This window comes from Felis catus, chromosome A2 (genome assembly GCF_018350175.1).
Source record: "Felis catus isolate Fca126 chromosome A2, F.catus_Fca126_mat1.0, whole genome shotgun sequence".
Lineage (NCBI taxonomy): Eukaryota > Metazoa > Chordata > Mammalia > Carnivora > Felidae > Felis > Felis catus.
The window spans coordinates 15,915,520-15,943,146 of record NC_058369.1 but is presented as its reverse complement, the minus strand read 5'-3'; the positions used below and the strand labels follow the sequence as shown (position 1 = coordinate 15,943,146).

At 49.2% G+C, this 27,627-nt stretch overlaps 1 protein-coding gene and 1 long non-coding RNA gene across 7 annotated transcripts; both read right to left on the bottom strand.

Moving 5' to 3' along the window:
- Positions 1–1,153: 1,153 nt before the first annotated feature.
- Positions 1,154–3,077, bottom strand: LOC123381198. Its single transcript, XR_006587921.1, has 2 exons — positions 2,223–3,077; positions 1,154–1,862 (listed from the first exon to the last, which is right to left on the bottom strand). It is a non-coding gene; the product is annotated as an uncharacterized LOC123381198 (long non-coding RNA).
- Positions 3,078–7,289: 4,212 nt separating this feature from the next.
- On the bottom strand, positions 7,290–27,286 carry CCR3 (C-C motif chemokine receptor 3). Of its 6 annotated transcripts, none has more exons than XM_045041118.1 (6): positions 27,005–27,286; positions 23,130–25,786; positions 22,659–22,814; positions 21,921–22,011; positions 18,297–18,337; positions 7,290–8,777 (listed from the first exon to the last, which is right to left on the bottom strand). In XM_045041118.1, the coding sequence occupies exons 5-6, from the start codon at positions 18,331–18,333 to the stop codon at positions 7,687–7,689; spliced, it is 1,128 nt and encodes a 375-aa protein (XP_044897053.1). In that variant the 5' UTR covers positions 18,334–18,337; positions 21,921–22,011; positions 22,659–22,814; positions 23,130–25,786; positions 27,005–27,286; the 3' UTR covers positions 7,290–7,686.
- Positions 27,287–27,627: the final 341 nt, after the last annotated feature.

The window sequence follows — 27,627 nt, the reverse complement described above, 5'->3', positions numbered from 1 at the left end:
CCCTCTGGGTCTGCCAGGCCTCCCCCTCTGTAGACTGGTGAATAACAGCATCTTCCTGCCACCCACCATCCACTGCTGGCCAGGCTCTGCTGTCAGCAGCGGACGACGAATTGTTTCATCACCGGGTCACCTGGGCTACCACCTTCCCACTCGGGAACGTGAGGTCTGAGCCTCACCCCCGTGGAAGTCTGCCGCCTGCAACCTGCTCCTACCTCCACGTCAGTTAACCTTGGTTTATAAACAACCCCAGCTTCAGCTAAGAATGGCTGCGTGGGCGTGGTCTGGACAGTGCCTGGAATGGAAGAAGGAAGGGCCACCCGAGCTCAGGAGGTCATGCAGCCTCTCTCTAGGCCACGGCCATTACAGGGTCGACACCTTATACCCATCTCTGTGTGTCTTCATTTGAGTTTTCAAATTCCAAGGGGCCTAGCTCTTGTCAGGCTAAGGTCAGTCGCCCTTGGATCAAACAAGTCAAGGGGACCTGGGAGGGGCCTGGTGATGGTCACTGGTGGGAATCATCACGAGCCAGGCAGCCCCACGCCCCACCCCGCATTGTGTCTGGAGCAGTGTCACTCCCCATTGCCGACAGGGCACGTTCAAACCTGTGGCTTTAAGGTTCTTAATTCAGGTCTCAAAGTGTCCTTGCTTCCAGACCCTTCACTTCTAATCTTCCCAATTTCTCCATTCCACACCTACTGCTAGTCTCTGCTCCCCGAACATTCTCCCCCATCCCAAGGCTGCTCTGCATAGCCCCTTTCCACAGCTCTCCTTAGAGGTATAGCTTCCTGCCTTTAAGACCCGGCCTCCGGGGCGCCTGGGTGGCTCAGTCGATTGAGCGTCCAACTTCGCTCAGGTCACGATCTCACGGTCCGTGAGTTCGAGCCCCGCATCAGGCTCTGTGCTGACAGCTCAGAGCCTGGAGCCTGCTTCAGATTCTGTGTCTCCCTCTCTCTCTGGCCCTCCCCCCATTCATGCTCTGTCTCTCTCTGTCTCAAAAATAAATAAATGTTAAAAAAAAAAAATTAAAGAAAAAAAAAAAGACCCGGCCCCCTGCCTCCTTCTCCAGGAAGTCTTCCTGGAATGCTTATGTAACATCCCATTTTTGTCTTTTTCTTCGCCAGCTTCTTTTCCTGTGCTATATATCGTCTCCTTGTGTCACTCGGGGTCCCTATGGGAAATAACTGACACACTCAAATTGGGCACTTTGAGGCGAGTTTAATAAAGGGGCCAACCAAGGTGAGAGCAGGATGAAGGGGCACAGCAGCCCCCTGATGAGTAGCAGCTGGGTTTGTTAGCGGCCCTGAAGGGGTGAGGGGTGGGCGAAGCAGAGTGGAGAGGCCCACCGCAGTCGGGGTGCTCCCGGCCCCCGGTGCTGCCTCAGGAAGGGCTGGGGGAATCCACACTGATCCTACTCTCCCCCTTTCTTCCAGCCTCCTCCAGGAGCTCCCCACGGCCTCCATCCCGAGAGCAAGAGAGAATTCTGGCGGCATCCGTGCAGGGCAGCTGTTCAGGGGCAGGGCAGGGTGGAGAAGGGCAGGGAGCGGATCCGAGCGCCTCGGCCAGGATGTCCTAGATATACACTCTTTGATTAGATCAAGTGTCACCTTGTGGCCAGCCACCAAGGTTTGGTTTTACCTTTCCCTTCGCTGCCCCTCCCCGCCGCCAACCCTCATAAAGACCAGGACAGTTGTAAGTGTAAGTCATCAGCAAGTGTGACCAGCTGGGGTTTGACAGATGAACAGCCTCCCGATTGCGCAACACAGGATGGGCTCATTCGCCCTTGCTCTGGGTCAGAGGAGTTCTCGTACGATTGCCAGGCTTCCGAGTCCGGATGGGGTCGCACACACTGGCAGCCGGGGCGTCTGTATATTAAAAGGTCCCCTGCGGGCACTAACGAGTCTGTCTATTTCCACCACCCGCCCCCGACGCCCACCTCCCCACCCCAAGCAGCTGTATGTTGAATCAGGGTGTGCCTCACAAGGGCCGGGCCCCCCGATCTTGTTTTTCTTGTTTTTCTCTGTTCTCCTTTATTCATGCGTGTTTTCAGCGCCCGCCGCGCCCCCCCGCCCCCGTGCTTTGGGCTTGGGCATGGGCCTCTGGAATAAGAATTGAATTTTGGTTTAGGAGGAGGTCGTGGAATTTCATAGGCCTTGAGCTATAACCAGTTTACCAAAATCCCACATCCCGAACTAGGAATTGGCCCAGATGATAATAAATCCAACCTGTGTTTCCTGCCTTCCACTGCGCCTTCTTGGGCACGGCGTCGCCGGATCCCTGGGGATAAAAATGGCATCCCCTCAAGTTTTGCAACACAGCTGGACCACACCGGATACAGGCAAGCTTGAGTGTCTTGCTGTGACCTCAAAACCTCCCCTCCCAGCTACCACGTGGGCTGGCTGCCTGAGGGACCCCTGGGCCCTGGTGTGGACGAGTGCCCTCTAGCGTCCACGTTTCACGTTGCAACTGTGACCGAAGCCGGTGTCTGCAGGTCAGGCATGAGCTTCCGCCTGTTGGGGTCAATTTTCCAGGATCTCAAACTAAGCCAGGAAAAAATCTCTCCCCGTCTGAAAATGGAGAGGCTTCGCTCAGGGCCAAAAGTCTAGACCGCAGGAGGAAGCTCTTCTTCTGATGGCATAGGACAGTGGCCAGCGGACTAGCTCCCCCTTGGCCGATCGGAGCCTGCGCACAAAGCCTCTTTAACCAGGGCGACTCGTACCGAGCTCCCAGGGGAGGCCAGTGGCATCGTTCTCGCCAGGCTTGAGGTGAGAGACAAGCACCCACCTGCCATTTCCTTCCCGCCCAGGGCACATGGCACCCGCAGTTTTCTACAAAGGACCCCTTTTCAAATACCTCCCCATTTTCATCAATGCACTCATGTCCCCAATATAGATGAGGCGGTCTCCAGAGTCAGAAAACCTGTTTTTCAAGTTCCTGTGGAAGTTCTGCTTATAGTCTACTTTGGAATACAGAATCTATGGGATTGACCACAGACTCATGGTCTGTGCTTATTGTTCATAAGCAAAAGAGCTCAGCTGCGTTCCAGTGAAACTTTATTTGTAGCGTGGGCCATGGGCCGTTTTCGGCTCATGGGTCCTAATTCACAGATCCCTAGAAGAGGTCAGTGGATGGAGAAAGATGACCGTAACTATACCGGGGATTTAAACTGGGCAGAAGTGGAAGAAAACCCGAATGAAGTTGTTGAAAGCCCACAGCTATGAAAGACAGGAACCGGGTTTGTTAAGAACCAGACTTTAGAATTTTCATTCTGGGATTTGAAGAAACCCTCAGAAACTCAAGCTGGGAAAGGATCATCTTTATTATTTTTTTTTTAATTTTTTATTTATTTTTGAGAGATAGAGAGACAGAGCACGAACTGGGGAGGGGCAGAGAGAGAGGGAGACACAGAATCCGAAGCAGGGTCCGGGCTCTGTGCTGTCAGCACAGAGCTCAATGCGGGGCTCGAACCCATGAACCGTGAGATCGTGACCTGGGCTGAAGTCAGATGCTTAACCGACTGAGCCACCCAGGCACCCCAAGGATCATCTTTTTTAAACTAGCAGAGTGTGGGGCACCTGGGTGGTTCAGTCGGTTAAGCATCTCACTCTTGGTTTCGACTCAGGCCGAACTCAAGGTTTGTGAGTTCAAGCCCCGCATCGGGCACAATGCTGAAATTGAGGAGGCTGCCTGGGATTCTTTCTCTCTCTGCCCTTCCCCTGATCCTGCTTTCTCTCTGTCTCAAAATACACAAATAGACTAAAAAAAAAAAAAACAAAAAACTAGCAGACTGTGATGCTCAACAGAGAGAAGGAGGAGCAGGGAGTCAAAGCTGAGGCCTGTTCAAGGCCACCTGCCATTGTCTGGGAGACTCCTAAGCTTGCCACAGCGGGCTCTCTGTAGTGCCCTTTTGTGCCTTTGTGCCTTCTGACACATTGACCCACCTGCCTGGACACCACTCTCATGTCCACCCTTGGCTTCACCGGAAAGTTGTTCACAAACATGTTCAAATATGCGGCCGATGCGTTATCCCTGAAGCCTTAACTGAGTGTGCCCGGCTGGCTTCCAACATCCAGCATCTACATCGTGTTGCCTGGGAACTCTCCCCCCAGCTGGAAAAAAGCATCTGCCAGAGCCAGTCAGGCCGGAAGTGCTGGGGAATTAACATCCCCTGGGAGCAGCCATCAGCCAGTGACTGACAGGGCAGAATATAAATACCCCGACTCCCCCTCCAGCGGGATAGCTGAGTAGGAGTTACCTTGTGGCCACGGGTCTTCCAGTGGTTTGGCGCTCCAGTCACCCCCCCCCCCCAGCAGAAGGTACTTCAAAATGAACCCTCTGCTAGCACCCTCCCCTTCCTGTCTTCTTTCCCCGCTCCCCACCAGAGTTCCCAGCACTTTTCAAATAAACTCTTTGCTCTCAAATCATCGCTCAGGAACTGCTCTTGGGGGAACCCCACCGAAGCAGAAGGTGACTTTCCGTGCACACTTGGCTTCACCTCACCCTTCCGCTTTCTGTTACAGGAGAAATACCCACCATGTTCCATTATCACCATTGGATTCAGATGGGTGTCTTCCACTGAACAGTGAGTGAGTTTCCTAGAAGTGGGTCCTATTCGTCTTTACAGCCCCTGGTATTTTCCTTGATCTGTCACACAGTGTTGAAGATGAGTGTTAGCTGGCTCCCGGAAGCTTGATGTGTAGGTGGAATAGATACAAAGAGACAAGGTGACAGGGGTGAAAAATTCAGGGATGCCTGGTTGTCTCAGTTGATTAAGCATCCAACTTCGGCTCAGGTCACAATCTCGTGGTTTGTGGGTTCGAGCCCCACGTCAGTCTCTCTGCTGTCGGCATGGAGCCTGCTTCGGGTCCTCTGTACCCCTCTCTCTCTGTCCTCCCCTTCCCTCTCTGTCTCTCTCTGTCTCTCAAAAGTAAATAAACCTTAACAAATTAAAAATTCAGTATTTCAAAGACTGGTGGCCCTATTGGGCAACGCAGGTTGAGAACATTTCTATCGCCGTAGTTAGTTCTGTTGGACAGTGTTGGGGCTGGGGGGCCAAATGGAGCATGCTGGGCCCATGATTTGGTTATGTGCGGTCCTGTGTAGGTCACAGGGCTCCTAAAAGCTCTCAGGGGTCTGGGGATATGAACCAACACCTATATTCCGCACCTGTGCTTACCTAAGGACAGATGTCACTTCCCAATGCGAGAGGAAACCCTGTGATGTGTAGTTAAGTCTTCACATGATTGCTCTTTATAGTACATTCTGGCTGAACCACAAAAGAGATCAAAGGTACTTCAAAGTTCCCAATGCCCTCGTGGCTGGTGGAATGGATACCACATCTGAAGAGCAGCCTAGCTTGTCTTCTTCTTCTTCTTCATCTTCTTCTTCTTCTTCTTCTTCTTCTTCTTCTTCTTCTTCTTTTAAATATATAATTCTAAAGGTTTGTGTTTATCTTTCATTGGTAATGTGGTTCCACAGTCCACAAGCCAAAAGGCACAAGTGGTTTCGGAGGAAAGTCACACTTGTGTTCTGCACTCACATTTCTTCCCAAAGACACCCAAGGCTACCCCTGCTTCCTTTCCCATCCTTTAAGAGATGGGCAGCCCACCCGAGCCCAGCAAATAATCCGCATGTGTCTTTCTTTCTTTCTTTCTTTCTTTCTTTCTTTCTTTCTTTCTTCCTTTCTTTCTCTTTCCTTTTTGACATATGATACATTCTGTTTGGTCTTTGCTTTCTTGTTTTCAATCAGTCTTCTATTGCTCCCGGTGCTTTGACTCCTCTGTCATGGTGCCTCTTGGCCAAATTCCTCTCTGGGTTCTTCTGGCCCCTCTCTTATTAGCCATTGATCTCTCTTTGCCTCACATGTACCCTTGTCTTCTAACCCACGTCCCTGCGTGATTCTGGGGTCTTTACTCCATCCTGTATCACTGGATTTATCTTCCTAACGCACCATGAGGATTGTTCTTCTCCCCTGCTCTAAACCCTTCAGTAGTTCCCTTTGTCTTCCCAGAAAAGCCCAAGATGCTTTGCCTGAAATCCATGGCCCATTGCAACCTTCCCACCCTGCCCTACAGTCCACGTGAGTTTGTGCCCTCCCCCCTCACCTTTGTATTGGGCATTCTGTTGGCTTCGGCTATCTCCCCCATATCCCCTCCCTTTCCAAATCCTGTCCTTTTTTCAAAGACCTGCTCAAAAGCCACTTCCTCCGTGAAGTCTTTCTGCCTCAGATTCCAGGTAGAAATGGTCTCTCCCTCCCTGGCCCAGGCAGAGCCCTGAGTGTGTTCCTCTTCATTTCTGGAGTCATCTGTCTCTGTCTCACACCCCCTACCAGATGGAAGAGTTCACAGGTCAGGGATTGTTTGTCTCACACACTTTTTTCATCCTTCACTTAACCGAGAGCAATGTTAGCGCGTCCTGTCCACATCACCTTAAGCACAGTTGCTGGACAAACGGTGAGCTTGGTGTTTAAGAGGACAGTGTCTGCACATTGCAAGGCTCTGAGAAGTTTCTACCAGCAGGGCCTTTATTCTCTACACTGAACATATCAAATCACAATTCTTCTGTTGAGTCGCTCATGGGAAATTTGGTCATTTGGTGTAAAGAGGAAATCCATTCACTATTAAGAATACTCAGGGCAGGGGGGCGCCTGGGTGGCGCAGTCGGTTAAGCATCCGACTTCAGCCAGGTCACGATCTCGCGGTCCGGGAGTTCGAGCCCCGCGTCAGGCTCTGGGCTGATGGCTCAGAGCCTGGAGTCTGCTTCCGATTCTGTGTCTCCCTCTCTCTCTGCCCCTCCCCCATTCATGCTGTGTCTCTCTCTGTCCCAAAAATAAATAAATGTTGAAAAAAAAAAAAAAAGAATACTCAGGGCAGGAGTGGAGGGGCACCTGGCTGGCTCAGTCGGTAGAACGCACGACTGGATCTCAGGGTTGTGAGTGCAAATCCTGTGTTAGGTGTGGAGATTACTTAAAAATAAAATCTTAAAAAAAAATAAAAAGAGGGAAGAAGGCTATCTGGGTGACTCAGTTGGTTACGTTTCTGACTCTTGGTTTTGGCTCAAGCCATGATCTCACGGTTCGTGAGTTTGAGCCCCGCGTCGGGCTCTGTGCTGCCAGTGAGGAGCCTGCGTTGGAGTTTCTCTCTCTCTCTTAAAATAAATAAATAAACTTCAAAAAAGAAAAAAGAATACTCGGAACAAAGGTGACGTGCCATTATGCTGCTGGAGAGTACATATACATAAGCTAAAAAAAGAAGGAAAAGCCTTTTCATCAAGCAAGGAGAGAGCTAGGCACATTAAAAGTATTGCGACTGATTTATTGTATTTTGTGAAATACGTTTCATTTATGCAACAGCTAGCTAAAGTTAAGGTTTAAACTGTAAAATGATTTACCTGCTCATAGCTGCATATAGTGACTAGCTAACACTTGGGTACATTACACTGGATGTAACTCTTCCAAGAACCGAGCAAACTTCTGTGTGGACGGCAAGTGAACTGACTAACTAGTGACCCCCGTTAACGTCCGGGGCACACGGGTCTGCTGACCCCATTGTGTATACGCTTTAATGTCTTTACAAGTTTCGGCATCGAGCTAGAAGTTCAAAGGGCTGGCGTTAAAGTCAACGCGATGGACTTAATGTGTTTCCTTCATCTGCCCGGCTCATCCGCTTTAGGTAATTTTCCGCATCTGGCCTAAAAGACAAAAGAGAGCTCCTGTTCCCCCGTTGATGGGGAGCCAGAGCTGGCTCGGTCTGATTTCTCGCTGGGAAGGAACGGGATGTATTTGCCCAGGTTGGTGGCCACGTGCCTGCGGAAGAAGTGGCTGAGGTGCTCCCGGAACCTCTCCCCCACGAAGGCGTAGATGACGGGGTTAACGCAGCAGTGCGTGTAGGCTATCACCTCTGTCACCTGCATGGCCACATCGAGCCATTTGCTCTGCTCACAACTGACCTCAAAGAAGATCGTTTGGAAAGCAGAGAGAAGGAGGACCAGGTTGTAGGGGGTCCAGAACATGAAAAAGACCACCATGATGACAAAAATGAGCCGGATGGCCTTGTACTTGGTTTTATTGGGGCATCTCAGCAGTGTCCTAATAATTCCCGCGTAGCAGACGGCCATGATGAGCAGAGGCAGGGCCAGACTGAGGATGTTCATGCTCAGAGCATGGAAACGCTTCCAGTTATCCTCTTGGCCTCCTGGATAAAGAGGCAAACAGATGTACTGTTCAGCATCATTTTGGGACTGATGGAAGACAAATTCAGGGAGGGCCGCTATCCCTGCCAGGCCCCAGGTGAGGACGCTCATGATGATACCGAAAGTGACGGTCCGGGTCCGCAGGGCGAACACGGCGTGGACGATGGCCAGGTACCGGTCTATGGTCAGCAGGATGATGAAGAAAATCTCGCTGTACAAGCCCATGTAGTAAAGCCCGGAGAGGAGCTTACACATGAAGTGGCCGAACACCCACTCGTTCGACCTGCTGTAGTGAATCCAGAACAGCAGAGTGAACAGGAAGAGCAAGTCAGAAATGGCCAAATTGAGCAGGAAGATGTTGGTCATGATCCGGAGCCTCCTGTATTTTGTGAGGATCACCACCACCATCGCGTTGCCCAGCAGACCAACCACGAACACCAGGGAATACAGTGGGGGCAAGAGGCGGGACCCCAGCTCCTTGACGTTGATTTTTTCACATGGCAGCGAGAACTCATAGTCGAACAGTGTGGTCCTGACAGACGCATCCGCTGTCACCGTCTCAGTTCCGGCCATCAAAGCCTCCATTGTCCCTATGATAGAAAGACAACGGCGACGACGATGACGACGACAAACAAAAACAAAAACAAAAACAAAAAACAACCCCACAATTAGGTACGGTCACCCTTGGCGAGCCACGCCCATTGATTTATCCATTTACCCACAAAAGCACATACGATTAAACAACCTAGATACAACCTAGACACTTCAATGATCTTTAGCACATGTTTAGAAGTACGTCCGGGATGCTGTGCGGGGAGGCGTCAGGCATGAAAGATGTGAAGTTTCGAAAGTCAGCGCGATTCACCAAGGGAAAAGAAACAGAAAGGTGGTGGATGGGGTGAAGAAAGAAGGCGTTCATTTCTGCAAGCGTTTGAAGAAACACAAAACAGGAAAAAGCAGGCTGGAGAGTGATAATAATAATATTATACTGATGATTGTCGCCATATCTTTTCAGGCATTTTGAATTTTATGTTTTACAGTTTATATACGACTTTTGGAATCATCTTGCCTGTTTCAAAACCAAATGGTTGCAATCATAGCGATTGTTATTATTACAAATAACTACCCCTCTCTGTGGCTCCTTAACAATGCGCCGTTCATCAGAGCTGATGGGGAAACTCTCAACCTCGAAGCAGTTTAGTAGTTTACCCCAAATCCTCTAACAAGTGAATATAAAAGTTCAGGCTAGATTTTCAGTTTCATTGTCCAGTTTTCTCCTCACTAGATTCAAAAACAAAAAGTCACTAAGTTTAACTTTTGGGGCACCAGGGTGACTCAGTTGGCTGGGCGTCCGACTCTGACTTAGGTCACCATCTCGCGGTCCGTGAGTTCGAGCCCCGCGTCGGGCTCTGTGCTGACAGCTCAGAGCCTGGAGCCTGCTTCGGGTTCTGTGTCCCCTCTCTCTACCCCTCCCCTGCTCATGCTCTCTCTATAATATATAAGTGTCAAAAAAGTTTTTCTAATAAAAAATAAAATAAAATAAATACACACTAAAAAAAACTGTTTAACTTTGAAAGACCTCACCATTCTAGTTGTTACCAACTATTATAGCCATTACAGTTATAAGCAATAAACAAAGGCTGCTTCCTTTTTCCTGCTTCTCATAATGCTGAGATAATCCAGTCATATGCCAACAGCAGACCCCCTAGAGTCCCTGCTTCATAAAGTCCCTGCCGAGTAGGAGGGTTAGGCTAACGGAATTTCTTAGCAGATGTGATGTTTTTTAAACAAGGATCCCTAAAGCCAGTGCCTGCTTTTAAGATTACAGACTTCAGGGGTGCCTGGGTGGCGCAGTCGGTTAAGCGTCCGACTTCAGCCAGGTCACGATCTCGCGGTCCGGGAGTTCGAGCCCCGCGTCGGGCTCTGGGCTGATGGCTCGGAGCCTGGAGCCTGTTTCCGATTCTGTGTCTCCCTCTCTCTCTGCCCCTCCCCCGTTCATGCTCTGTCTCTCTCTGTCCCAAAAATAAATAAACGTTGAAAAAAAATTTAAAAAAAAAGAAAGAAAAAAAAAGATTACAGACTTCACTGGAGAAGAAGGACAGACAGATGAGGAAGGAGTTCCTGTTCATCTCTGCCCTGTCTCCTTGGAAGAAGTCCTACTGACTTTCTCCTTTCTCTGAGGAAGGGACAAGTATAAGGATGTGACCATAGGTCAGTGGCATTTCTCAAGGTAAATCTCAGGAGTGCAATAATTAGAGCCAATGGCGAGGCACTGTCTTTGCTTCTTAATAAAATACTGGGACCCCAAAGGTCAGCACCTGTCAAGGTCCTAGGTAGTCAGAGCGAGATTGGACACGGGCAGGAGGCATCCCTGGCCGTTCCTGCCACCAGCTGTAGGACTTGGGGGCGAGAGCTGAACTTCGAGCCTCATTTACTCATCCCGCACATAAGAATCACGATACCACTTGAAGTTACGTTCAGGATCAAGATCAAAAAAGCTGTAAAATTCGTAGGAGCAGAACCAAAAGGAAGACAACGAGAGGTTTCATATCAACGTAGGAAGAAATAGGGTCTCTTAGAACTTAATCTATTTTCATGGCTCTGTCCCAGGGCAGCACACTGATAAGGAACACACTCAGGCTTTTAGGTGGAAAACGGCACTAAAACCAGCTGATTGTATGATCTGTTCAGCATTCTTACCCCTAATGGCACAGTCCACAGCCTCTGAGGGAAAAAAAAATACCCATTATTTTGTCCATCACGCATTTATAATCACAGAGAGCATGCCTGTAAACTTTAATGCCGAAAGCAAACAATAAACAGAGTCACTTGCTCCCAAAAGTATAGAAGCCTCTACTTAATATTTCTATTATCTTTCCTCTTCTCCGAGGCTGATCTAAAAACAAGTCAAATTAAAAAAAGAAAAAAATTCACTGGGGTTTTGTTCAACTCGATGATCATAACTTTAATTTGTGTGTCACTTTCCACATGACCACGAGCAGACTGTAGAATCTCTTGGGGGTTCTGGGGTGCAAGGCACAGGGAGGAATGCAGGTTTTCTGGAGTCGGAAGCCAAGTCCTTTGACGACTAATTACATGGGGTCAGAGATACGAAAACTGAAATGGTTTTCATCTGTCTCCATTGTCCAGAGCAAAATGAATATTTAGGTCTGACATCGTCAAGAGGTTTGAATTAGGCTTTCAAAAATGTCTTTCTGGGGGCACCTGGGTGGCTCAGTTGGTTGAGCATCCGACTGTTGATTTCAGCTCAGGTCATGATCTCAGGGTGGTGGGATCGAGCCCCATGTCCGGCTCAACGTTGGGTGTGGATCCTACTTAAGATTCTCTCTCTCTCCCTTTCCCTCTGCCCCTCCCCTGCTTGCGCTCTGTCTCTCAAAATAAATAAATAAATAAACATTTTTTTAAAAAAGGTCTTTTTGCATTTTTGGAAAGCTGGTACAGTAACAGCCAACAGGCAGCAACAGTAAAGAAAAGCAAAAACACAAAAGTAAAAACCACCCCAGATTTCACCACTATGAGCATTTCTTGATGCAGATATGCATGCACGGGTGCGAGTTTTACCAAAAACTGCATTCCCACTACCTTAGCTGGTTCTCTAAAACTGCTCACAGGGCACCTCAGCTACGCAACGCAAATGAAGTTTCTTCAGTCTCCAAAAACGATTTGGGTCTTACCAGCTTTCCACCGGGCAGCAGGAAGAAGGATTCACAAATTGCAGTCCAGAGTGGTTTAAACTTAGCCTGACCCATTCATTTGAAGGACGGCTTTAGTTTTTCTCATCCTGTTTACGTTGCCAGCTTCTTAATTTTGGCTTCTCATCTCCTCTCATTGGGCCTTTCGAAGACGGTAGTGGAGATATGGGGGAGGGGCCTGCATGGGGGGAGTGGGAAGAAGGCGCCCGGGTCTTCCGTCTGTCCTAGTCCTGTGGCTGGTGTCTGCTGAGGAAGGGCCACCTGGTCTCGACCCTGAACTTTCTGCTGGCACCTGCTGTTTTGTGGCTCATGGCCTCACGATCCATTCATTCTCAATCATCCCTGGGCATAGTGACCTCTGCAGCCCTGGCCGGAGTGGGGGGCCCTCTGTGGCTGCCACGTCATCAGACTTCTGGCACCTTCTCCTGAACTGACAGGCACTGAGCAGACACACTGCTCCTTGACTCCGTGTCCGTGCCATGGACAAACCCAGGGACACTCGAGGGTACAGATGAAACGATTTTTCCCCCCGACCACCAGCTTAACTGTGCCGGCCACCCATGTGAATAAGAAAGCGACTTGCAGAGGGGAGGGTCTGCGAGGGTCCCCTCCCCAATTTATCAAACAGCCCCTCACACCCTCTAACTCTGGTCAAAGCCTGGGTGGGGGAGACAGGAACCCCCGAGCACGACTGCTTCCTTCGGTGACCTTGGACTCTTCCTCTCGCAATTCCTAGAGTCAGAAGGAGAGGAGCCCTCCCCCTCCCCCCCTCATCTAGAATTAGAGACTCTTCTTTAGAAAATGTATTGAAGTTTGGAATGTCAAAAAAAAATAGGGGTGCCTGGGTGGCTCAGTCAGTTGAGCCTCCGGCTTCAGCCCGAGTCATGATCTCGCCGTTAGTGAGTTCGAGCCCCACATCAGGCTCTCTGCTGTCAGCTCCGTGCTTTGGAACCTCTGTTCCCCTTTCTCTCTGCCCCTCCCTCGCTTGCACTCTCTCTCAAAAATAGATAAACATTAAAAAAAAAAGTAAGTGATGTCACTCCATCAATGCTGGTGAGGTTGGGGCAAGCCGAGAACAGTAAGACATTGCTGATGTAATGTAACTTGGTTCAATAAGTTTTTGAAATGTTATAAACAACAAGAATCAACAAGGTACACGTGGCTTTGAGCCAGTGGTTCTACTCTGAGGAATTTACCCCAAGGGGAAGAAATCCGCCGAATCAAATCACAAGGTACAGATGTTCCTTGTGGCCTCGTTTCGTAACAGAAAGAAACAAGAGAAATGGAAACTGTTGAAAAGTTTGACACACGAAGGAGATTTTGAACAAATCGTAGTCCACTGATGCAATAGATTATTCTACAGTCACTAAAACTAGTTCACTAAAACCAGGTGGAATCACCAACAAGTGGTCATGGGAGATGAAGAGAATATAAAGTGCGTGTAGTAAGACCGCGACATCGTGAAACTGTATGCGTATAAAAAGCAATGAGCAAATAATGAAAATAGTTGTAGAAGGGGGGGGGACGGTAATTTTTAAAAATTTTTAAATGCTCATTTATTTTTGAGAGAGAGACAGAGCATGAACAGTGGAGGGGCAGAGAGAGAGGGAGACACAGATTCCGAAGCAGGCTCCGGGTTCCCAGCTGTCAGCGCAGAGCCCGACACGGGGCTCGAACTCACCTTAAGATCGTGACCTGAACCGAAGTCGGATGCTTAACCGACTGAGCCACCCAGGCGTCCCAGGTAATTTTTAAAGTTGTAAGATGTGGAAGTTGTCTAAATTCCCTTATCAATTAAACTGTCACTAACGGCAGATGCCTTCTTCTAGCAAGGACAGCTGGAAGATTTGGCAAACACGCTTTCTCAAGGTAAGTGGGGTGAAAACGTGGGCAAATTATAAGCTGAAGCACGTACTCATCAGCACCTGAAACCACACCCTGAGATCTAAGAAACTTGACGTGGAAGTCACATGAGGTAGAGAGCATTTGAATTTTGTTTTAAAGATCTTAATGTTTGGTTTTCCTCTTTGAGCTTGGGTGGAGTTAACATACAACCACCAGACTGGGGGAAGGGAGATTTTTCTTAGAAATTTCTCTTTAGGGGGCACCCGGGTGGCTCAGACGGTTGAGCTGCCGACTCTTGATTTCAGATCAGGTCATGATCTCCCGGCTCGTGAGTTGGAGCCCTGCATCAGGCTCTCTGCTGTCAGCCAGGAGCCTGCTTGGGATCCTTTTTCCTTCTCTCCCTCTCTCTCTTTCTCTCTCTGCCCCTCCTCCACTCTCTCTCTCTCAAAAATAAACATTAAAAAAAAAGTCAATGGTAATTGAACCTTCCTTAGGCCAAACATTTCACATAGTTTGCTTGATCTCACAACTTTGCAAGGTAGGTTTTCCCATCCCCACTTCATAGATGAGCAAACAGAGGCTTGGCAAAGCTTGGTCAGTTGCCTGAGGCTATTCTGTGCACAGCAGAACTGGGACTTGATCCTGTGCCCTTTTGCTCTAAAACCCACGCTATTATCGCATCGGGGTTCCATTCAGTGAGGACATCCACATCCCAGAGGTCATGAATGTTTGTATATATCTTAGTATCTTTGCGGTTCAACATTTCATGGCTACGCATCTCTAACCCACTGTGAATTTAGTTTGATATGTGGCACGAAGTGCCATCTATTTTCCTTCTCTGTAAATGGGTGAATAACCACCCTCTCCTCCTCAGGCTTCTAACATCACCGTTGTCACATATTCTTCAATATTCCTGATTCCATTTGCATGCATTCCACTAAACCATTGGACATAAGCCGGAAAAAAATAAAAACAGGAGACTTTCTGAATACGCGTGGTCTTGAAGAGATAAGAAAATGAACATTTCAGGGCGCCTGGGTGGCTCAGTCGGTTAAGCGTCCGACTTCGGCTCAGGTCACGATCTCACGGTTCTGTGGGTTCGAGCCCCGCGTCAGGCTCTGCGCGGACAGCTCAGAACCCGGAGCCTGCTTCGGATTCCGTGTCTCCCTCTCAGAGAAATTCCCTAACTTATGATCACACAGAGAGCAAACGGCTAAGTTGGGACTTGATCCGCAGTGTTCTTGACTCAAAGAAACCTGGGCTCTCTATAGCCTCACCTGCCCGTCAGCATCTGCCCACAGGACGGGGACCTTTGGCGTGATGGTGGACTCCTTTCTCTGGGCATCACCTCCTCACTGTGGGTGTCTACTATATGTGGAAGTCATGACTCTCCACAATATTAGAGCTACAGTCTATGGCAGCCAAAGCCAGAGATATACCCTGAGCTAATCGTTTGCAATGTTTCTCGGACTTGTCTGAATGCTTTTTTTGCTTTTAAGATTTATTTATTTTGGAGAGAGAGAGAGCGCAAGCAGGGAAGGGGCAGACGGGGGCGGGGGGGGGGGGTTGGTGGCGGACAGAAGATCCGAAGCAGGCTCCGTGCTGACAGCACAGAGCCCGACCGGGGCTCGAACTCGCAAGCTGTGAGATCATGACCTGAGCCCAAGTGAGATGCTCAACCGAACTGAGCCCCCCAGGCACCCCCTGAATGCTTTTAGAAGTAAAGGCAAATGAGTTCTTGTCGGCTGGGTGAAAAACGATACGGCTAATGTGAAACCCGTTTTGTAGGGGCGCCTGGGTGGCTCAGTTGGTTAAACATCCGGCTTTTGATTTTGGCTCAGGTGAGATCGAGCCTGCCTCGGGCTCTGCACGGGCAGCGTGGAGCCCGCTGGGGATTCTCTTCTCTCTCCCTCTCCCTCTGCCCCTCCCCCCACCCACGCACACCCGCGCATGCTCCTCTGTCTCAAAATAAATAAATACACATTTTTTGAAAAAAGTCCATTTTGGGGGCGCCTGGGTGGCTCAGTCGGTTAAGCGTCCGACTTCAGCTCAGGTCACGATCTCGCGGTCTGTGAGTTCGAGCCCCGCGTCGGGCTCTGGGCTGACCGCTCGGAGCCTGGAGCCTGCTTCCGATTCTGTGTCTCCCTCTCTCTCTGCCCCTCCCTCGTTCATGAATGAAACTTCACTGAAGGGGAAATCCGCTGTGCCTACTGATGAAGAGTGCTGATCCTTGACAGCAGGGGAGTTTGCTTAAAACCAGGAACGGCAGGTAGAAGGCCACAGGCCGAATGATTACGTCAGTTTAGTAAAGTCACTACTCTGGCTTGTGGGTGTGCAAGTGCTTTGTCTCTTTCGCTCTCACAAAAAAAAAAAAAAAAAATCAGAGTTCAGAAGAAAAAGAAGGACACAGCACGAGAGACTCAGAACGAGTGGACAGTGAGGTAGGAGCCAAACCAGGAGAGCTGGTGTCCCAGAAGCCAAGCAAAGAATGCATTCCGTGGGCTGAGGAGTGAGGTGAGGATTATCTGAACTAACACGTTCGAGAGCATCTAGAACACTGACCCAGCGTGTATGTTAATATACGCCTAGAACTGTATACGAACTCTCCTCCCCTCCGCCCGTTGACCTTTGTTTTTCAAGTTCTTGGGCCCTTCCAAAATATCTAAGATCTTGTCCAAGGTAGTAAAATATGACTTCAGAAGAGCAAACATTTCTTCCATCTGAACAGAAATGCTTCTCTTTCCACAAATATCCGGTCTGTGGTCCATGACCCAAGGTTCTAGAAAACTTACAATGATTGGTATCCAATGGTTTCCACCAGACATTTCAGCCTTCGTTAACATCTTTAGTTATACTAAATGAGGACTTTGGATTTCTACGAATAAGTATGGACCGCAACCAAATTAAATAACTTGATGGGAACGCCGGATTATATTAATCCATTTCCTTACCGACAGAGAGGTATCAGAGGTCAGATTATCTCTCACAAAGATGACAGGTAAGGGATAGAGACAGAGACAGATGATTGATAGATAGATAGATAGATAGATAGATAATAGATTAATTCCTGGCAAATTATGGAACCAGGAATCAGGAGAGTTCTACTGGGCACTTAATTCTGCCCACCTTGGGGATGCCAAGAAATCATCACTTCCCATAATCTGCAGACAACTTCCATGAACTTAATCTAAATTTACATGACAAAAGTTGTTTTTTTTTTACAAGAGTAACATTTTTATTTCAAATGTCATGATATTGATGACTGAGTAGGTAATAGACACAATCATATGGTTCAAAACCTAATGCTATGAGAAGATACACAATAAAAAGTCTCATCCTACAGCACATCCCCATGTGTCTCTTCCCCGTCAAGAACTGTGAAGGGTCTAAGATCTTACCCTACCTGTAGGCTAACAAGTAAGCCTGCCACTTCCTCGCGGATACCAGCAGAAGGCACGTGCCCATTAGATAAAGGACACAGGATGTATTGCTCGTGGCACAGCAGACACGTGAACTTGAAGTTCACGGTTCTCCCTGCCCCCAAGTCGCACGGGGCCCACGTACAGCAGATTTGCCTCAAAGCCGAGGAATCTGAGTCCAGGAACCTCCGATCGCTCATACGGGGCTGACAACAAGCCTGCCCAGTCTTTGCCCAGGAGGGAAACATTATTTGAATTCCACCAGAGAGCAGACAAAACTCTTTGTCCGCCCTGGAGAGAGATGTTCTGTCTTCCGAGGCCGTTTCTACAAAACATACTTGAAAAGGTAATCTACAACAAACGCTGCCGGGCCTCGGCTCCGAAGGCACGCAGAAAATTGCCCCCCGACACCCCCGCTCAACCGTGTGGGTAACTGCTCTTCCTTCCCAGGGTTTCCATACACAAGCGTAAGCAGGTAGATATTTTCTAATCTTACCCTGTTGGCTGCATAAAAGCAGAACACTACATTCATCATCGCGCACCTTGCTTTTTTCTTTTTTTTTTTTTTTAATTTTTTTTTCAATGTTTTTTATTTATTTTTGGGACAGAGAGAGACAGAGCATGAACGGGGGAGGGGCAGAGAGAGAGGGAGACACAGAATCGGAACCAGGCTCCAGGCTCTGAGCCATCAGCCCAGAGCCCGACGCGGGGCTCGAACTCACGGACCGCGAGATCGTGACCTGGCTGAAGTCGGACGCTTAACCGACTGCGCCACCCAGGCGCCCCGAACCTTGCTTTTTTCACTTAGCAGTGGAAGGTTCTCTTTGTTCCTGCTGCAGAGAATCCACTGTGTGGATAAACCAGTTTATTTAGCCAGTCTCCTATCAACAGATACGCTTTGCTGTTTCAGACAATGCTGCCTGTTGCTGATCTTAGGCAGGAAGTTTTGGGTTTGGCTTTGTTTTCAAAGCCCATCACATGCTAACCTTATGGTCAGCTAGAATGACAGGTTACCATGTGATGGGATTTTAAAGTGGTCTGAGACTACGTCCAGAGCCCTGTGCTAGGTCCCAGGCAAGACACTGAATGTGAACATTGCCCAAACTGGAATGCAGTGGAGAAGAAACCCTACCTGGTAAAGATGAGTTGAAGGAGCCAGAGGTATCCATCCACCTAGGAGAAAAGACACTTTGGGTAGGAAAGAGAACTGGTACTGGTGTGTAGATAAGAAACTAAATGTGATTCACTGTCAACCACAGGAGGTCGTTCCAAGAGGCAAAGTCAAACACCACATAAGAAAGAGTTTGAGGGGCGCCCGGGTGGCTCAGTTGGTTAAGCGTCCAACTTCGGCTCACGTCATGATCTCACAGGCCATGTGTTCAAGCCCCGAGTCGGCTCTGTGCTGACAGCTCGGAGCCTGGAGCCTGCTTCGGGTTCTGTGTCTCCCTCTCTCTCTGCCCCTCCCCTGCTCACGCTCTGTCTCTCTCTTTCTCTCTCTTTCAAAAAAATAAACAGCCAAAAAAATTTTAAAAAAAGAAACAAAGAACTTGAGGGGGATCATCCCAAATGACATGTGAGGTGCTGAGCAGACTGTAACTAGAGACGCCTAAGCAGAGGGTGGGTGGCTGCCTGATAGGGACATTACGGGAGGGGATTTCCACAGAGAGAAGAAGTTGGCTACGGCAATTGTTCTTAGCCCTGGCTGCTCTTGGCAAACGCTGGGGAGATTTTGCAATCCCAATGCCAGACTGTACCCCTGAATAGTTAAACCAGAATTTCTGGAGGTAGGACCCAGGCCACAGTGATTCCTTTTTCTTTTCTTTTTTTTTTTTTTAAGTAGGCTTTGCATTCAGTGAGGAGCCCAAAGCGGGGCTTGAACTCGAGAACCCTGAGATCAAGACCTGAGCCGAGATCAAGAGTCAGACACTTAACTGACTGAGCCACGCAGACGCTCCTGGGCCACCCTGATTCTTACGGCTCCCCTACTCTTAGGGGACATGAAATCTCTCCTGAATTTTATGAACCTGTTTTCTGTCCCTCAGTTACATACCCTCCAACCTCCTCGAGTTTAGGCAAGAAGCAAAATAAAGAATGTCAACGCTGTGACACAGCGACCCTGAGAGCGAACTCAATTTTAGTCTGTATTAATAGATCACCCAGAAGAAAGGAAATCCACATACCTGATTCTCCGTCGACGTCTCTACCCAGCTGCCCCTTCATTTATTCATCCAATTACCTCTCCAACTAGCTACTTGGATTGTTTCCCACTATACAGTGAAGCCAGGCCTCCCAACCTTTCACTGTTTTGTTTTGTTTTGTTTTGTTTTGTTTTGTTTTGTTTTGTTTTGTTTTTACAGAGAACCTGGAATAGTCAAAAGAATTATCTGGTGTGGCGCTACCCAACAGAACTCTTCTGCAATGATGGACATGTTCTGGGTCTGTGTTGTCCAACGAGGCACCCCCCTCGCCAAATGGCTGTTGAGCGCTCGAAATGTGGCTGACCTTTTCATTTTATTTAAATGTAGTGAATTTAAATTGAAGTCACCGCATGTGCAAGTCGTCACCAGAGTGGACAGTGCAGAACTAGCGACTGGTCACTGTGCCCGTAGGACTCCTGACAAGTGACAGCTGCTCACTGAACACTTCCGGACTGAATCGAATAATTTTCGCCCTGCTTCTCAAGGTTCAGACTACACATTTGAAATATGATGTTCTGTCCCAGGTACCCCACGTTAAGAGGGTTAATGTCAACCTGGAGTACAGGACAGGCTAGGGTGAGAAAGGTCCAGAAACATCAGCCGTGGCTGACAGAACTCAGAATGTTTTGTATGCAAAATAAGAGGCTTCAAATCCTCAGATTAATTTTAGTTTTTGTTTCTTTGTTTGTTGTTTGTTTTTGTTTTTGTTTTTGCCAGTATTTGTCTTTGGTCTGGACCCAAGTTTTCTAATCTTTTTTTTTTTTTAAGATTCTTTTTAAGTTTATTTATTTTGAGAGAGATTGAGAGAGAGAGAGAGAGAGAGAAAGAATCCCAAGCAGGTTCCACACTGTCAGCACAGAGCCCAAGGTGGGCTTGAATGCACAAAGCATGAGATCATGACCTGAGCAAAACCAAGAGTGAGAAGCTCAACGGACTGAACCCCCCAGGCGTCCCTCTAATCGTTTTTACGAAAGGTTTGGATTAGGCAACGTTTTAGGTCCCTTTGAGATGGACTGACGTGATAGCTTTTCCTGCAGAAGAGGGAGTAGACTCCCAGAGCGCAGAAACTTGATGGCATTGGAGGAGACTACAGTCAGGCCCACCTGGGGAAGGACATGTGGGAACTACCAGGTTGTGTGGGAACAGAATGGGCTGCCTGGCGAGCCAGGAAGCTCCCTCCCCGGAAACACGCAAGAACCTCTCAGCACTGTATTTTAGGGCAGTACAAGGACTTCCACATCTGCTGATCATTATCATTAGTTACTAGAGCAAAGGCTACACTCCGTGCTGGAGTGTGGTCAGTTCATTTTAAGTGACTTGGTTTTATTCACCTGCCAAGTGATTTGGGATATTCTTTTTTATTTAATTTTTTTTTTTTTACATTTATTGATTTTTGAGAGAGAGCACAAGCAGGGGAGGGGCAGAGAGAGAAGGAGACAGAATCCGGAGCAGGCTCCAGGCTCCGAGCCATCAGCACAGAGCCGGATGCGGGGCTCGAACTCACAGACTACGAGATCATGACCCGAGCCGAAGTCGGACGCTTAATCGACCGAGCCACCCGGGCGCCCCGGTGATTTTGGATGTTCTTACCAACTTTCTTGCCCAAAGATTAGATTGACTCTTTATATTTCAACATGGGGTGTTTCAATTGTGGTTGAATTTTAATTGTATTGCAGGTTGATCTGTCACTTAGTTGAAAGAGATGATTGTGAGGAATATGTTTTCATAGGGAAGGCATGACTGTGTAGTCAAAATAGCATGGTTGGGGTAAAACCACGTAAAACAGAGAAAGAACCTCTGCCCCAGATCTCCTTTCTAGGTACCATATCACACTTTTATATCGTTTCTGTATTCTGATTTTTTTTTTTAACATTTCTTCAATTTTGAGAGACCGGGAGAGACACAGTGTGAGTGGGGGAGGGGTAGAGAGAGGGGGAGACACGAAATGTGAGGCAGGCCCCGGGCTCTCGAGCTGTCCACACAGAGCCTGTCACAGGGCTTGAACTCATGAACCACAAGATTGTGACCTGAGCCAACGTCAACCGCTCAACCTCAACCGACTGAGCCACCCAGGTGACCCTCTGTATTCTGACATTTTAAATGTTATATCTTGTACCCTGTTCCATGTGGCTAGTAATTATTTGAAAATATAATTTGTAGGGGCCCCTGGGTGGCTCAGTCGGTTAAGCGTCCGACTTCAGCTCAGATTATGGTCTCATGGTTCGTAAATTTGAGCCCCACATCGGGCTCTCTGCCATCAGCGTGCAGCCCGCTTCAGATCCTCTGCCTCCCTCTCTCTCTCTCTCTGTCTCTCACGTACTTGTGCTCTCTCTCTCTCTCAAAAATAAATAAACATTAAAAATTTTTTTAAATAAAGGAAATATAACTTGAAAAGACACCAACATATTGTATAGATATTCATGTATTTAATCATTGTCTTATTGGTGTGCGATTAAGTTGTTCCAGATTTACACTTTTATAAATAATACTGTAATAAACATCTTTGTATTTTTTTAAATTATTTCCTTAGAGTAGGTTTCCCAAAGCACAATTTCTACCTGTTTTCTAAGTCTCTTGATGCGTTTTGTCAAATTGCTTCCAGAAAGTGTTCAGCGATGTATATATTCTGGGCAGTAGTAGGTGATGGCTCTAATCTCAGCAAGCATCCATCAACACCAAGAAGACAGAAAAGAGAAAAAAATTGGCCACGTATATGGGCAAAAGAGATGTCATTATTGTGTAACTAATATTTGTTTAATTACTGAGCATTTTTTAAAACTGTAATTGGTAATCATCCATATTTCCTTTTCTGTGAATTATCTGGCGGTGCCCTTTACCCATTTTATGCTGGGTACATCTGCTTTTTTCTTGTTGAGTCATACGATTCTTGCCCCAAGAGAAATAACTCAGCCTACCTGGTTCAATGTAATCATCACCACCGTCTGAAAAGAGCTACAAATACCCCTATCACTTCTGTGTACCAAAGTCCCCATACTCCCATCACCCTCCCTCTAAACACCGGCCAAACAACTGTTAACTTCCACCTGCATCAATCCAAGGTTTCCCAAAAGATTAGGAGGGATTTCTACCCCTATCCTCTAGGACAGGTCTAGGAAAAACAAACAGTCAACCTTGTAGATCCAGACACGAAGACCAAATCATTTGATTCACTGATTCATCATCATAGCATGACTTAGGGTGGATTTTCAATGAACACTTAAAATACACATGTATATATACAACTGCACTATGTAGATGTATGTACACATGTATATGCAAGTTCTATTTTCACGGACTGTTTCTTACGAAGTCAACATCGATACACGCGAAATGGCTAACTTGGAGCGGTCATGTCCTCAGTAGTTGAGAATTTATGAAGGCACGGCGAACACACGATGGGCCCAGCCGTGGGCATGCTGACTGATGAGGTACAAAAGGCCAAGTGTGGATGACTGGGAGAGGCAAGGGTATCACAGCATGGGTGGGGGAAAGAAGGAAAGTGGGAGAAAGCAAGAAGAAAATGGACATGTGTCACAACAAACTCTCCTACTTTGGTCCCATACCACCTACTAAATCACCCTCTCCTCTGCCTCCGCAATCCAAGAGCGCTCTGGAGAGGCACCGCTTGCCCTGCCTGGACCCCTCTCTCCATCTCCTTGTTCCTGGAAACCTGGCGGTCTACCCGGAAATCACTTTTAAGCGAGCGACTTCTATCGCAATGTAGTAAGTTCTTGCCCGGAAGAGAACAGAAAGAAGGCAAATGGTACCTGTGACTTTAGCAAAGTCCTTTATGCACCCGGGGACAGCTTAGGTCTTGCCACGCATGAAATGGAGAAGCCGTCTGATCAGAGGCATTGGGAAGGTAGGACACAAGACGGCTTCCCCTTTTAAACAGGCTCGCTGCTCTGCAAGTTTTCAGAAAGTTATCAAGTTCAGTACAGTTCTTCTTTTCTGCTGTTGGAATTACATACTAAACCCTCAGTTGAGTAATCTTTGAGATGAACACTGCTGATGTTCAGCAGCCGTTTCGGGGTTCTGCATTCTCTTGGCATTGTCCTCTCTCTCTCTCTCTCTCTCTCTTTCTCTTTTTGGAGGGGGGCAGATAATTCTTGAATAAACATTGCTTTGACCCGGGGTAGGGGGCAGGGCAAAAAGTAAAATCGAGTGGCAGACGGTAACTACGTTTATCGTGGTGAGCATGAAATAAGGTAGGGAAGGTAGTTCGAATCACTAGGCTGTGCACCTGCAACGGATATAACGTTGTACGTCAATTATACTTCAATACCAAAGGGAGTTTTTAAATTAAATCAGAACTTTCCCGCGAAGGCAAGATGTGAGGACCGCGGGATAACCTAGTTATTTCCCAGCGCTCTAGAGGAGACCTTGATGAGTCGAGGTGGAGCGCAGGGTTAGACGTCCCCAGAAGACCCGAGAAGTGCCTTTCCGTGTGACCGAATAGCTCCATAACCTTCATCAGCAGATCGTGCTGGACCTCAGCCTTCTCACCTGTAAATCATCAGGTTGCCATGGAATCGACTAAGATAAATACGGAAGAAAGACTCTGTAGGATATACAGGGCTGAGCAAACACGAGCTGTGGCTAGGCGACCACCGTGACACGTGTGCGGGCTCTATGTGCTGATGGGTCCGGGGCGCCCGTCGCGACGCTGGGCACAGCGCAGGCATCACCCAACATTTGTGGGAAGAGCTCTGACCTTAGAGGCGTGACCTTTGACAAACTGGCCACGTGGACGACGTCAAAGCAGTTCGCCAAGCGTCTATCAAACATCTCTTATGTAGGCGGGACTGTGACACACACTGCCAATGGCAAAGAAAAGATGGGGGGAGAAAGGAAGGAGTCTGTCGGGAGGGCTCATGGACATCCCGGAGGCTCGAGTTTGAGCCAGCTTGGTAGCCAGGCTTCAGTGTCAGGGGGGTCAGCAGAAGCCTTGCCAGAGAAGAGTTAGAGAAACCGGAAAGGTCTGGTAGGAAGAAAGAGATAGGAAGTTGTGCTCTATTATGATAGAGTCGGCCTTTCCCTTGGGCTCTGTGGGGCATCCCCGGGTGGGGAGAGGCTGCCACGAGGCAGATTTCTGCCCCAGAGAACAAGAAGTCTCTGCAACCTGTCCCACAAGGGGGACCATCCTGGGAGCCCCCTGATGGAGCTGGGGAAGCATGGCCTGAGGGGCCTTCTGATTCAGCCCTGCGAGGGCAGCTCCCGGGGGCCAGGGACCACAGCCACGGGGACCAGAGAATAAGGAAAACTCTCTCCACAAGTGAGAGGCTGGGTTAGAAAATGCCAGAGGCCTTGCCTAACTCCAAGGCTTCCTGCTGCGTTTCTGGGGACCCTCTTTCTGCCCCAAGTCTCCCATTCAAGCCTCACGGGGGACTCACTGGTCCAGACATGCCTCGGGCAGTCTCACCCTCTCCCCTCTCTGCTGGTCTGCACCCCGTCCGCAGTGAGGCCCAGCTTCCCCGTGAGGACATCCTTTTCTGCTTAGAAAGACTGGACTCCTGGGTCCAGGCAGCTGGAATGGTGCTTGGCTTCCTCATCTGCAAACGGAGGTAAGAACAACACCTCCATCTATGGGAGGGTCAGGTGAGGTGGCCCATGAAACCCGCCTGCTTGTGGGAAAGGCCCAACCAGGGCCCCACCACGATGACGGTGTCTTAACGTAGCAGGTGCTTGGAACTGCCCGCCCCTCCTCTAAACTTCCGTGGCATTTCTGGCCGACCTCAGTTTTCTGGTGCTCAGCGTCATCGGAAGAGAAAAAAGCACCCCTGCCCTCCCCACCTGTCCCCTTATCCTCTCTGGTTCTGAGGATGGTAAGAAATTAAGGGGCCACACATGACCCCGTTCGCTAAACCGCAGAACTGGATGCTTTATCTACGGAGGCAAAGGCAACCCCAAGGGCCGCGGGCAGCTCCCTTTCCTGGCGAAGAGGACAGGGCTGAGGGAAGCCTTCCGCGCTATCCTTTCCAAACTCCCCAAGTTCAAAAGTCACCGCACCTCCAGCAGCGGGGAGGGTGGAAGCCTGGTGTGGACACTGAGCGTCCTTCATGAGAAGGAGGGTGGCCGGCAGGGACGGGGCTGGGACTTCTGTCTGGTAAGTGGCCACCGGCCCCTGAGCTCAGTCTCCACCCCCTCGCTGGGGACTTCGAATTCTCCCGGAGTGATTTCAGCAACCGAAGAACTTCTTTACCTTGTGGAACACGCCAGCCGTTGGCAATGGCGATAAAGGGAAGTCAACACGGAGAGGCCTAAAAAGGTGACGGTTCCGGAATCACCTCGGGGTGCGTCGACGGGGAATGTGGAATTCAGCAGAGGCTCGGATCTTCCCGGGAGGGACCCCAGAGCGTTCTCCACGTGCGAGCAATGAACCATGGGAGCCCTTCCTGGGTGCTCTGGTCAGGGCAACGTCTTCCTACCAATTGAGAGATTAAGCTTTAGAGAAGCTTACGATCGGGGCTGATTTATGTGAGGGTAAACACAACCGCCTATGATTCTTCTTCCTGTTTTTTTAGTTTTTTTTTTTTAATGTTTATTTATTTTTGAGAGAGAGAGAGAGAGAGAGAGACAGAGCATAAGCCGGGGAGGGGCAGAGAGAGAGGAAGACAGAATCTGCAGCGGGCTCCAGGCTCTGAGCTGTCTGCCCAGAGCCCTACGTGGAGCTCGAACTCACGAACTATGAGTTCGTGACCTGAGCCGACGTCAAACGCTTAACCGACCGAACCACCCGGGCGCCCCTCCCAATCCTATTTTTAATGTAGAAAAAAGAAATGTGTTCTTTCAAATAGCACCTGTCAACATTCTTTAAGACCAGGATTCCTTAGAACTCTGGGAGATGCCGGTCTGATGACTGCAGTTGCAAACTGCTTTCTGGCCCATTCTATCACCTATCTATCGCGCAGCCCGCGAGGTCAGCAGGGATGCTCACATCGCAGACGACAAAATGGAGAGTCCGCGAGGGACTTGGCAAAAGCCACAGAGAGGGTGAAGGGCAGGGCTGCTCTCCACCCCCGAGTGTAGACTATCCACTGAGTTCCTCTTTTCTCTCGCACTATCCCACCAGCTGAGGGACCCGTGCCTGCCAAGCTTCAGCTGATGATGAGGACGCCCTTGGGGCCAAATGTACAGGCAGAGCCCGAAGAGGTTTCCCCGAGGTCCCGAGCGGCTCGTTCAGCCTTGGGAGGGCCAGGAGATTTGGGGTGCTTCTTCCCTGCTCCTCGAGGCGCTAAGCTCACAGGAAAACCTGACCCCAAACACCAATACCCTGTGATCTTCCAGATTCTCAAGGTCACATACACGAATGCAGAAACATTTCAGAGGAACAGCCACAAATCAAACCGAACAGAAGGCAACTTGGGAATATAGGGGCATCGGCAGGAGAAACAAACACAGAACCTTCAGAAGCTCCGGGGCGGGGAGGTGGGGGGGGGGGGGGTGGGTGGCCAGAAGGTTCTTGCAGGAGAGCTCAGGTCAACCTCAGCCTTGCATGTGTGAAAGGAAGTGACTGCAGAGCAGTAGAGCGTCCGAGCTTCCTTGAGGGTCACCCATCTTCCGGTCACCAGCTCCTGGGCCCCGGGTCTCGGGGCCCAGCCGGGGCGCAGAGACTGAGCTCGGACCACACGCTTCCACTCACCCACATTTTCCCAGGGGGCTCGTGGGAGGGCTTCTGCAGCCGGCACGGCCTGCGTCTGGCTCGCTGGGGATCCAGGGTGTTTCTGGGTTCCCTCTGTCCACTGCACACTGCCCTCCTGTGAAGCCCAAAGGCCTACAGAAACAATGGGGCGCCTGGCTGGCTCAGTCGGTTAAGCCTCGACTTCAGCGCAGGTCGTGATCTCGCTGTTTGTGGGTTCGAGCCCCGGGTCGGGCTCTGTGCTGACAGCCCGGAGCCCGGAGCCTGCTTCGGATTCTGTGTCTCCCTCCCGCTCTGCCCCTCCCCTGCTCGCACTCTGTCTCTCTCAAAAACAAATAGACATTAACAAAAATAGACAAGAGAGACAGGAAATAGAAGGGACGGCAGATAACAGATCTTTAAGCTCATTTCTCCTTCGCCCAAACAGCAGCCAGAAATGTTTCTCCCCTGAGAGAAAATTTCACTTCTGCTTTGTGCACGACTCAGGAGCATGGCGTTTGGGAGGCTTCTGCGACCCCCAGTGGCTGGAAGGACACCCAGAAGTGTGACGTTGGGGTGGACGGGCCTGAGGGTTCGTTGTCACAGAGGAAGATTAATCGGGATACGTTTTGTCTATTGTTTTTAAG